Below are 11709 nucleotides of genomic sequence, written 5' to 3'. Positions count from 1 at the left end.
GTAATAAATTCAAGTTTTACTCGTGTTCAAAAACAAAAGTAAACAAACCAAGCTTCTCGACTACGAGTAGAAGATGGAGGGCACCAATAGCCTTGGTAGTCTAGTGGTATCTCCTTCTAGAGATTAAAGTCTAGGGTAGAGTCTCACTGATAATGGGACTTGTGGGATAAAAGATTCTTCAATCGTTTGTCAAGGAAAAAAGTCTAGATAGCAGCCACGACAGCCTTGAAAAATAGAGTTGCCCCTCAAAAATGTTGTTAACGACGACATGAGACATAAAACATAACAAAAGATGCCGTCTTTGCTGAGTTCTACACCCAATGTAATCAATACAGCATCATTTTTGCAATTTGAGAGTAAATAATTACCACAATGAAATAAAAATATTACCTAGAAGTAAAGAATGATAAGAAAAGGGAAACAAAAATTTGGTAGGAAACCCCTGTCAATTAACTTCAAGGATCCAGAATTCAGAACGGCAACAAACAGCAAAATAGTAAAAATATTGATGTCTTTTCACTTGGTTTGTAACCGAAGCATATGGTAGCAGAAACATAATGTAAGGGTAAGCTACCCCAAGTATGATATAATTATTAAAGCATTCAATGCAGATAAATTGTACATGTTTGATGAGTCTATCTATATACAAGCAAGCAGATAATGCAATGGCGAGTCTCATCTGTATCCGAAACAACGTCAAGTATAGGTTAATGATGAGAAAGCTTATAAAATAAAATAAAGATGATTGCAACAATAAGAACTCCGACAACTGAGCCGATGATCCATTTGTTCCTGGACATCCTACGCGACATGGCAGTTAAAACTTTTTTACTCTTGTCGATGGCATCATCTACTCCATGAAGCTGCGAAAGAAATATAATCATCAGTCAACAAATTTACTCACTGCTGCTGCATCATACACATGTTTTTGTGTACTTGGCACTACAACAAGAATGATTACAAATAAACCCGTGCTTTGATCCTTTGGAGTAGGTAATTGTATACAAGAGAGACTTGCTAAACGAGTCCAATTGGCATACAGGGAAGCCAGGAGAAATCAAGTTTGAGTCATAATGAACCACAATTAGAAACAAAACATCAAGTAAACAACATACCTTTTTATGGGAATGTAGTAGAGTCTCACGCTGTTGTTGCAAATCTTCTAGGATTGAGACACCAAGCTCTTCAGTCTCCAGCACGGTTCTTCTACTCTCCATAATTTTGTCACTTGACTGATTCAATCTCTCAACTGACATTGCCATTCTCGCTCCTTGATCAGCAGAAGCCTATATATCATCCATAAATGACTAAAATATTTTTTTACCAAAGTTATGGAATATAAGCCATCTATGTCAAGCCTTTTTGCATTCAAATCGTATCTTATTCTAGGAAATCAGGGGAGAGAGAGAGAGAGAAAGAGATTAAACCTATATGCATTCAAATCGCAACATGAGAAATCTGAACCTATATGCATTCAAATTGTAACCTGAGAAATCTCGGGAAGACACTTTCACACTATTAAATCCATGTTACCTTCTGCAATTCGATAAAGTAAGGGTGTGCCTTCCACAGCCTATCGGAGAATAGGACCAAGCATTGTAAACAAGGATTCAAAACAGAGATTTTTTAAAACCAATAATATGAAAAACATAAACGGAGATATCTTAAAAGCATTCTGCTCATTCAAAACAAAAATGTCTACTCCATTATCTAAAAAAAATGGAAAAGATGCAATCCCAGCGATACTTAAAAACCTAAACTCAATTTTATCTTAAACATTTGTAAATGAAATAACTTTTTGGCACTGAAATAAATTACACTTATACAGCAAATTATTAAGAAGACACAACAGTAGATAGAGTTCCACAAAGTTACATCAAGCGATCATCATCTTCGATGAGCTCCAATTAAAGTCACGACTCTCTAACCAAGAGAAAATAACTTTCTTAAAATAACAAATAGTTTGTGCAAATTTAGAACAACGGAAGAGTGAGAGAACAATATGATCCAAACATACCGTATGCACATTTGCCATTCCAGACTCCAACAACTCTTCACGGGAAGCCTGATCAGCATTAGGTGATGATATTCTTTTAAATTCCCTTTTCAACTTATTTAGATCCGATTTGTATTCCCTTAACTTTGCAAGCATCATAGCCTTTGCACTTGGCTGCAGACTTCTTGCCTCGAGGTCCATTTTTCGAATCTAACTCGAAGAAAAAAAGAAGTTACATGAATGAATTTGGGAAATCCAGCAAGGAAATAAAACTGATATTTTCTACACAGTACCAAAACATCAGCATCATCCACTGCAGCTTTAATCTCAGAAATCTTCTGCTGCTTCTGCTCTGCACACGTAGTAACACAAAAATGGTTCCCAGTTCATAAAATCTTAAGCAACAGAATGGATAATTTGCATTTCCCAATCCTAAAAATGCATACAAGCCCCATTCCCCCACCTCAGACTAAATGATTTTACTAAGCAGTAAGCATACTGGTAAAGCCTGACAATCAAATTTTTCATCCTCAATCATCCAAGTAGATACACCATCTGACATAGCTATACCAGATCAAAATGATAATAGCACCTGCTAAATATTGCCTGGTGCGATTGCATCTCCATAACTCAGTCAGTGAAGCATCAGTTTCTTAGTTTAAAACCGATTGAAATGCCATATATTAGTGAGGCTGATGCTCATATACATAGGGGCTTATCAATTATCAAATCCCATGTCCTTGGTGTGAGTGCTTTACTGCTTTATGCCAGAAATCAAGAATGGTTTGGGTATCTTATATTGGAGATGTTACGTGGGTTCATTTGATACTATACTATCCCATTAATGAGCAGAAAATTAGAAACCCACAATAATCAACTATCATCATAGACTTTTTTTTATAAAAAAAAAAAGGTTTTGGAAAGCAAAAACTTGAAAAGAAAAAATCATATAAACGGTTAAGCAAAAACGTTTTAGCAACCAACCGGTCCAAATAAGAGCCAAAAGTAGAGCAAATACAATGATTCACTCTAAAAGAACCGTACTTTGGCAAACATTTCAAATAGTACATAACATGAAAATTGGCATAGTTGATTCAAAAAGGGGAGAAGTTGGGTATTACCTCCAGCAGGAAGAGGACCAGCCGAGCTACATTTTCGGGAGAGATTCACAGAGAGCTCGCAGTACTGGCGCTCGTACCCTTCGAATACCTGACTCATCTCTTTCTCAAAGCCTCCTATGCAACCCTCTTCATATACAGAAAGATCAAAACCCTAGTTCTACCTGAACCGAATAAATTTAGAAGAAAAAATCGTCAAAATTGAAGATGTGAGAAAACCATAGATCTACCTTTGATTGAAGATCGATCGGTCCCTTGACTATCTGGAGGGGAATGTTCTCGTTTCGCTGAAGTTTAGTTGCAAGTATTGTTTGCTTTCATAGGAAGGGATCTGGATGTAAAAACCGATACTTACCAACGGTAAAATTCACGTTACGTCCAATTGGGACAGCCTATAGTCTCTCTCGTCTGTTCGCGGAGTAACTTGGCGGTAGATTTTTTTTTATTTATTCTTTTGTCGTTTCTATTTTTTATTAATAAGATACTAAGATGTTCCCCAACCAATAATTTATTTATCTTTCTATCATCACATGATTCACATGCCTTTTTACCAGCTTTCGTTAAAAATATCTAATAATTATTAAATCGGCATAATAAAATAAAAATATACTATATAACATTAATCTTTGTAAACAGAGACATCCTTGTCCGTTAACCTTTCCGTCAAACTAGTGATGGAAAGCTACTTATGTAAGGTCCAGAATATTTTTAACAAACAAAATACCATATTTAAAAAAAATATATATATATATATATATATATATATAGAGAGAGAGAGAGAGAGAAAAATGTTAAGATCATAACATAAATTCAACTTATGGTCAACTTCTCTCCTATGTATCATTTAAAAAAAAAAAAAAAAAAAATTGATAGAGAAGATTTTGAAATTCTGAAAATTTGGGAAAAAATACAATTTGTTTGGTTTAAAATTCAAATTTTTTTTTATACGTAGGAGAGAAGTTGGCCATGAGTTGGGTTTGTGTTGTGTCCGTATCAAACCTCATATATATATATATATATACCAAATAAAATGGGCTCCATAAGCCAATGGCCAGTAGTTCAATGGTCCAAAAAAAATTTCAAGTAGTCAAGAGCTGGATCAGACTATGGCTCAGTTGAACTTGAAGGAGCGCCTGTAGTTAAAAAAGGGCTGTGCCTCAATTGGGTCAGAATGTTTCAAACTTTTGGAGATCGAGAGATTTGTGATGGCTTGTTCCTTTATCCTAAGGGCTTCAGAAGAAGATGATGGGCTTTCAAGTACACGATAAAGAATAGAGATGGATTCAGCAGGGGTTTTGGCTTCTAGAGCCTGAGCAATTGAATCAATTGTTGCTGGCTGCTGGGAGATATGATGAAGAAATAGTTGATGGTTCAAAATAACCAAGTCCTGCAAAATGAAAATAACCCATCGAAAAACAAAAATCGCCTTGGGCCGGCAGTTCATCAAACAAAAAAATAGTGGCCCTTTAGTATGCGGAAATTAGGAGGCCGAAGTGGTTTCAAGCTATTTTGGCAAACAGAACCAACCTCTATATCTATGAGCCTCTCTCTATTCTCTGTTTTTTGAGGAAGTTTGTTAGGAATGAAAACAATTCCAAAAACTCAAACCTTAAGCATTGTGCATTACAATTACGGAGAACTATAAATTTTATCGAATAATTCATGCAAGGTAAAACCCTAGATCCAAATAAGACAAGGCACCTCAAATCTCGTCTAGAAAAGAATCCAAAAACCAATCTATACTAAAAAAATAACCGATCTATAACGCAGAACAAATGCATCAACCAACAACAATGATAATATATCGGCGAAGATGAGTGTTTTACATCGGCGGAAGGATGGAAGTTGCTGAGAGAGAGATGCGATTAAAAGTATGATACACAAGGCCATATATGTATTTATATATATGATATTTTTATTTTGGTCCTGCAAATTGGGTTTCCTAGTCGCCCGGTAAAGAGTTTCATATGAGACCGACTTACTCTAATAAATGGCGGGATAGATATTTAAATAGATAAGTCCCATATAAGACTACAATTCTTGAAGCTATTGGCTTTGATCCCCGCTAATTATGAGGGCACATAAAAAAGGATACATGCCAAAACTTTTATTTATTTTTCATCTTAAGTCAAAGTACTTTTCATCTTGAAGCTATAGAGGCATGAATCCCATTGGATTTGTCAGGTCTTTTTGCTTTTTTATGACAGAGTATCCTTATGACAAGGTCACTTCGTACACTTACTATAAAAAAAATATGAGGTAATTACCTTTTGCCCCCATGAACTACAGCGTCTTTACACTTTTTTTCCATGAATTACCAATTATGACATCTGACCCCATTAAATTACCACAAAAAGCCCCCTCTGTCAGTCAAAAGGGTTAAAATTGACTGTCAACGGTCATATGCAAGTTATGTGCCATTTTAAATTTTTTTCTTTCACTTTTGCCCTCACTTCAAACCGAAAAAGTGACGCTTATACCCTCCTAAACCCTAATCCATCACATGAAAACAATTTAAAATGAGGGCAAAAGTGGAAGAAAAAAAAATTAAAATGGCACATGACTTGCACATGACAGTTGACAGTCAATTTTAACCCATTTGACTGACAGAATGTGATTTTTTGTCATAAGATGATAGTTTGATGGGGTCAGATGTCATAGTTGGTAGTTCATATGGGGAAAGTGTCAAGGGATTTTTTGTCATAAAATGATAATTTGATGGGGTCAGGTGTCATAATTAGTAGTTCATGGGAGCAAAAGGTAATTACCCCAAAAAATAAACTCTGAATTGGCTCATATAAATGGGTAAAACTCAAGATAGTTCTAAAAAATTGTTTGCATCCATAAAATTCAACTCTTAAACTAGATCAAGCGAAGGTTTTGTTTGTTAAAGCATTTTTTTTTAGACACTACAATGTAGATTGATGTGAATACAAGTAAGAATGTTTGTTATAAAAAGTGTAAAAATTTTGTTTTGTAAGTAATTTTTTTTTTTTTTTTTTTTTGAATAAAAGTAAGAATATTTGTTTTAAAAAATGAATGATGTGAATCAGTGATAAAAAGAGTAAAATAAGTGAACAAGTTTTGATGTTAATTTTTTTTAGAAAAATGATGCATGAACACCTCGATGCCACCCACTCCAACGCCTTCAACCTTAAAGTGTCGAGCTCTTAGTCTTGCGAAACTCCGGCAGATGAAAAACAATCGAAGTGCATCGCAATGGCAAGCATGTTAGAGGTAATGATTAATAATTGCCAACGTAATAGAAAATGAACTCTTGGGGTTCCCAAGCCATGTGCGGATCGAAGACCAAATAAAATAATTGTTGAACTTGAATCTGAATCCACCACAAAATTAAACACCCCAGCACGTCTTTCTCCTTACTCCAGATTCAAACAACTACCGACGTTAAGCTTCGCCGTCAAACCTTTCCCAACCCCACCATTGCCATGGCATGCCTTGGTGGAGCTTCTACGCTTCTCGGCATAGCTCGCGCCTGTCATGTCAAAAAGACCTTCAACACCCTCCTCAAGCTCACTCTACTCTGCGCGTGCATAACCGTACTCGTCCTCCGCGGCACCATCGGCACTACCGGCAACCCCAACTTCACTCAAACACACGCTCTGGGACCCAGAATCTCAAACTGGGACGAACAGAGGAAAAATTGGCTCGTGAAAAATCCGGAATTTCCCAGTCACGTGGACGGGAAAGCTCGGGTTTTGTTGGTAACCGGGTCGCCTCCCGGGCCTTGTGATACCCAAATAGGAGATCACTATCTTTTGAAGTTTATAAAGAATAAGATCGATTATTGTAGGATTCACGGCATTGATATTGTGTACAATATGGCTCTTTTGGACGAGGAGCTTTCTGGGTGCTGGGCAAAACTCCCGTTGATTCGGCGGCTGATGCTGTTTCACCCAGAGGTGGAGTGGATATGGTGGATGGACAGCGACGCTCTGTTTACAGATATGATTTTTGAGATTCCATTTTTCAAGTACGATAATTATAATTTGGTTCTTCATGGTTTGCCGGAGTTGTTTAACCAGAAATCGCGGGTCGCTTTGAACACGGGGAGTTTTCTGTTGCGGAATTGCCGGTGGTCGTTGGATTTGCTGAATGCTTGGGCGGCTATGGGTCCGAAGGGGCGTATTCGGGAAAAGGCAGGGGAGATTTTGACGGCTTATTTGAAGGGAAGGCCAGCGTTGGAGGCGGATGATCAATCTGCATTGACGTATTTGCTGAGTTCAAAGAAGGAAAAATTGATGGGGAAAGTGTATTTAGAGAGCTCGTACTACTTGCATGAGAAAATGATGGAGAAATATGATCAGCCTCTAATGGGTGACGAGAGGTGGCCGTTTGTGACGCACTTTGTGGGTTGCAGGCCTTGCGGGAGCCACGCCGACTATGCGGTGGAGAAGTGCTTGAGAAGCATGGAGAGGGCATTCAATTTTGCAGACAACCAGGTGCTCAGGTTATATGGGTTTGAGCATAGGGGGCTGCTGCGACGAAGCGTCAAGAGGATCAGGAATGAGACAACTGCTCCTCTGGAATTTGTAGACCAGTGGATAGAAACTTTGGGTGACCCATTGTTCTAGTTGGTTTTTCACAATATGAGAGTCATGTAATGTGAATTTGGCATGTCAATGCTGATTCCAATCACAAAATCGAAAATTGTTTGTATTTTATGAATGTTTTGCATTTTTAGATGTTTGTTACTTAATGTATTTATCTTGAGAACTTAAAACAAAAATATATATAGGAAAGGTGGCTCCCTTTTTTTCTTTTTTTACCTTAATTTCTTTAAGGGGTAATTACATTTTCTCCCTTCAATTATAACACATTGTCACTTTGTCCCGTTGAATTGACAACTCTACTTCCCGACCTCATCAACTACAACATATTGTCACTTTGCCCCCTGCCAACCCTACTACCCGACCCCATTAAATTATCATTTTGTGCCCAAAACCCCATTCCGTCAGTCAAAGGCGTTAATTCAGACGATCAACCTGTCACTTTGCTCCCATGAACTACAACGTATTGTCACTTTGCCCCCTTTAACTACAATGCATTGTCACTTTGACCGTCTGAATTAACGCATTTGATTGACGGAATGGGATTTTGAGTACAAAATGTAATTACCTTCTTTTTTTTTTTTAATTTTGTCTTTGTAAAATATATATATATATATATATATATATCTTGAAATTAGACTCTAATGTAGGCTACTTTACAAGCATATAGTTCTTTTAAAATGGTCATATCTTATGATTTCAATATGGAATGAAACAATTTTACTGGAGTTAAAAAGCTTATTCAAAGGGCTACCAAAGTCATATTTTATAAAAATAATAATAATAATAATTGGTTAAACAGGATTGTTAATAGAAATTCAATAATCTGATTCAAAAAGCTCATACATCTCAACCTAGGTGATGCTTCAAGTTCGATATTAAAACACGTTAAATTACCAGTTATCTCAAAATAAGTGAGATAAATTTAATCGTTTAATCATTACTTTAAATTTAATTTAAATGGAAGATGATTTGACGGAATTAAGGTTCAATTCCGGATCGAATCTTTAGTTATGATATCATGTTAAATTACCAGATATCCCAAAAGTTTAAGCTAATAAAAAAATATAAATTTAATCATTTAATCATTACTTTAACACACATTCCTTCAACTTTCTTAAAGTTAATAATCCCTCCTATCGTTGTCCAATAAGACTTATAGAACTTTTGAATGGAAAAATATCTTGGTTTTTTTTTTTTCTGCATGATGTTGTCATTTTTTAAAGTCATATGATTTGATGTTTTATTACTTAAAAGGAACAAGATTTACTTAAAAAAAAAAAAACAGCCATCCGCATATCAATACCACACAACAGCAGAACAAGGCAAACAAGGTTGTCTTTCTTTCCCCAATAGCATTCAAGTATCAACAGTTTGTGACCATCGGTAACCGTTAACAGATGATACAACTCAATGGCTCACTGCAACTTCTTGTTCTTGGCCTTCGTATATATCTGAGGCTGTGTTCTTAATCGTTCTCCAAGAGTCCAACCCAAAGAAATTGGTTATTATATTCGTATTAATTTTTGCATTACCAAAAAATGACTAATTTAGATGCCCTAATTAAAACCAAAAGCCAAGGTGGCATGATTAAGCAAGATTAAATAAATAAAAACAAAGTTGATGGTACCAATCCCCATTGGATTGGGCTTATAAAATCCCATGGAATTTACAATCATACAGCTGATCTCTACCCATTTGTCAATATTTAATTTATCAAGTCTAGACCTTTACTCGCCACTTGTCAGAATCTCCACCGTTGCCTGTATTTTCCTAATAAGAAAATAAACTGAAACAATGATTTTCTTACCAGGACCTCGTCGGTGCTTCCCTGTCGGTGACGCCTCCTCCCATGGAAGATGGACCCATACCTCTCGCACAAACTCAAACATCCCCCCACGTCTTCTCCCCATTGCAATGAAATCATTAGTTAAATCCCAATCTAACTAAACAAGCGAACCATTAGTTAAATCCCAATCTAGACAAGCGAGAGAGAGACAGAGAGATGGGCCATGACGCATTCTCGCCCCTGAAACGAGGCTCAGCCGCTGGCCTCCCTACTAGCACTATTACGACGACAACAACCAGGGGCCGTACGACGGCGTCGCGTGGCAAGCAGATCAAGAGGACCTTCAACAACCTGAAGCTGACTATCCTCTGCGGCTTCGTGACCATTCTCGTCCTCCGCGGCACCATCGGCATCGGCAACCTCACTGGCTCCCCTGACGCCGATGTAGACGCCCAGAAGATCGCTGAGGAGACCAACCGGATCCTCGCCGAGATCCGATCCGACGACGAACCTTCTGACCCCAACGAGCCCCCCGAGCCCGAGATCAACCCCAACGTCACCTACACTCTCGGACCCAAAATCTCCGACTGGGACGACGAGAGAAAGAGCTGGCTTGCAAAGAACCCCGAGTTCCCCAGCCACGTCAATGGGAAAGCTCGGGTTTTGCTCGTCACTGGGTCGCCCCCGAAGCCTTGCGACAACCCAATTGGGGATCATTATCTCTTGAAGTCTATTAAGAACAAGATTGACTATTGTAGGATTCATGGGATTGAGATCGTGTACAATTTGGCTCATTTGGATAAGGAGCTTGCCGGGTATTGGGCAAAATTGCCATTGCTTCGGAGGTTGATGTTGTCGCACCCTGAGGTCGAGTGGATATGGTGGTTGGACAGCGATGCTCTGTTTACGGACATGGTGTTTGAGATTCCGCTATGGAAGTACAACAATCATAATTTGGTTATTCATGGGTACCCAGATTTGTTGTTCGATCAGAAGTCCTGGATTGCGTTGAACACTGGCAGTTTTTTGTTCAGGAACTGCCAGTGGTCTTTGGATTTGCTCGATGCTTGGGCTCCAATGGGTCCAAAGGGGCCTGTTCGGGACGAGGCCGGGAAGATTTTGACGGCGAATCTGAAGGGACGGCCGGCTTTCGAAGCTGATGATCAGTCTGCGTTGATATACTTGTTGATTTCGAAGAAGGATGAGTGGATGGACAAGGTTTTCATAGAGAATTCTTACTATTTGCACGGGTACTGGGCTGGGTTGGTGGATAGGTATGAGGAGATGATGGAGAAGTATCATCCGGGATTGGGGGACGAGAGGTGGCCGTTTGTGACGCATTTTGTGGGTTGCAAGCCTTGTGGGAGCTACGGGGATTATGCGGTCGAGAGGTGCTTGAGTAGCATGGAGAGGGCGTTCAATTTTGCAGATAATCAGGTGCTCAACTTGTATGGGTTTAGGCATAGGGGGTTATTGAGTCCTAAGATCAAGAGGATTAGGAATGAGACTACTACTCCTTTAGAGTCTGTAGATCGGTTTGATATTAGGCATTCAACACGTGATGGACAAAGGGGATTATGATCGTGACTGTGATTCATTTTTCTTGTGATTGATACATTCATGGTCTTCTAATGTAATTTTTTCAGATATCTGCTGATATCAACACCATTTGATATCTGAGTTAGTGGCTCTCTTCGTTTTGTTTTTGTAGAACTGCTATTGAAAGTGGAATCCACAAATACGATAGAATTCTTTATGTTGCTTTGGTTCAGTTGGCACGATCGATAATTACTGTCATTGATAGAGACATGCATCCTATTCCTTTACTCACTGTTTCTTGGAGTGGAGCATAGCAGTGCTTACTCGTTGCATCGGCATGCATATCTGTTTTGTTCTGTTTTAATTTTCCTGTTTGCTATAGATTGTCACTAAGCTTGTTCACTTTATTGAGTAATAGATGATTTTTGGATTCTAGGATTCATCTGTTTGAAATATAGGTTTCTTGCAATGAACACAGGGAAAAGTTCAGTACATCTGCTTCATAGTCTTTCAACTGTGCTTAATCCATAATGCGCATACTAGCCCTTGGTCGTACATGTGTATTCTATTTGGTGTGAGGTTAAATTTTTCAGTAGAAACTTATGTTTTATGTAACGGTTGTTACTTCTTATGTGACTCAGAAAATTGGCTGCTATGGTTACATGGGGAACAGTGTTGCTAAATTTCCTCTTCCTG

At 38.1% G+C, this 11709-nt stretch overlaps 2 protein-coding genes and 1 pseudogene across 3 annotated transcripts; 2 read left to right on the top strand and 1 right to left on the bottom strand.

Moving 5' to 3' along the window:
* Nucleotides 1-549: 549 nt before the first annotated feature.
* Nucleotides 550-3449, bottom strand: VTI1B (Vesicle transport v-SNARE family protein). 2 transcript variants are annotated; one of them, XM_059589783.2, is made up of 6 exons: nt 3345-3449; nt 3118-3243; nt 2290-2348; nt 2018-2206; nt 1116-1286; nt 550-863 (listed from the first exon to the last, which is right to left on the bottom strand). In XM_059589783.2, the coding sequence occupies exons 2-6, from the start codon at nt 3212-3214 to the stop codon at nt 708-710; spliced, it is 672 nt and encodes a 223-aa protein (XP_059445766.1). In that variant the 5' UTR covers nt 3215-3243; nt 3345-3449; the 3' UTR covers nt 550-707. The 2 variants fall into 2 exon arrangements, with proteins under 2 accessions (XP_059445766.1, XP_059445767.1); XM_059589784.2 differs by having other exon boundaries at nt 3118-3278; nt 3345-3436.
* Nucleotides 3450-6563: 3114 nt separating this feature from the next.
* On the top strand, nt 6564-7709 carry LOC132178428 (putative xyloglucan 6-xylosyltransferase 3 pseudogene; annotated as a pseudogene).
* A 1467-nt stretch (nt 7710-9176) lies between these two features.
* On the top strand, nt 9177-11239 carry LOC132177793 (putative xyloglucan 6-xylosyltransferase 5). Its single transcript, XM_059590251.2, has one exon. The coding sequence runs from the start codon at nt 9691-9693 to the stop codon at nt 11053-11055; it is 1365 nt and encodes a 454-aa protein (XP_059446234.1). The 5' UTR covers nt 9177-9690; the 3' UTR covers nt 11056-11239.
* The last annotated feature ends 470 nt before the right edge of the window (nt 11240-11709 follow it).

This window comes from Corylus avellana, chromosome 4, assembly GCF_965113065.1.
Source record: "Corylus avellana chromosome 4, dhCorAvel1.hap1.2, whole genome shotgun sequence".
Taxonomy (NCBI): domain Eukaryota; kingdom Viridiplantae; phylum Streptophyta; class Magnoliopsida; order Fagales; family Betulaceae; genus Corylus; species Corylus avellana.
Note: the sequence above shows the minus strand (reverse complement) of the source record. Positions and strands in the feature narration are given on the sequence as shown.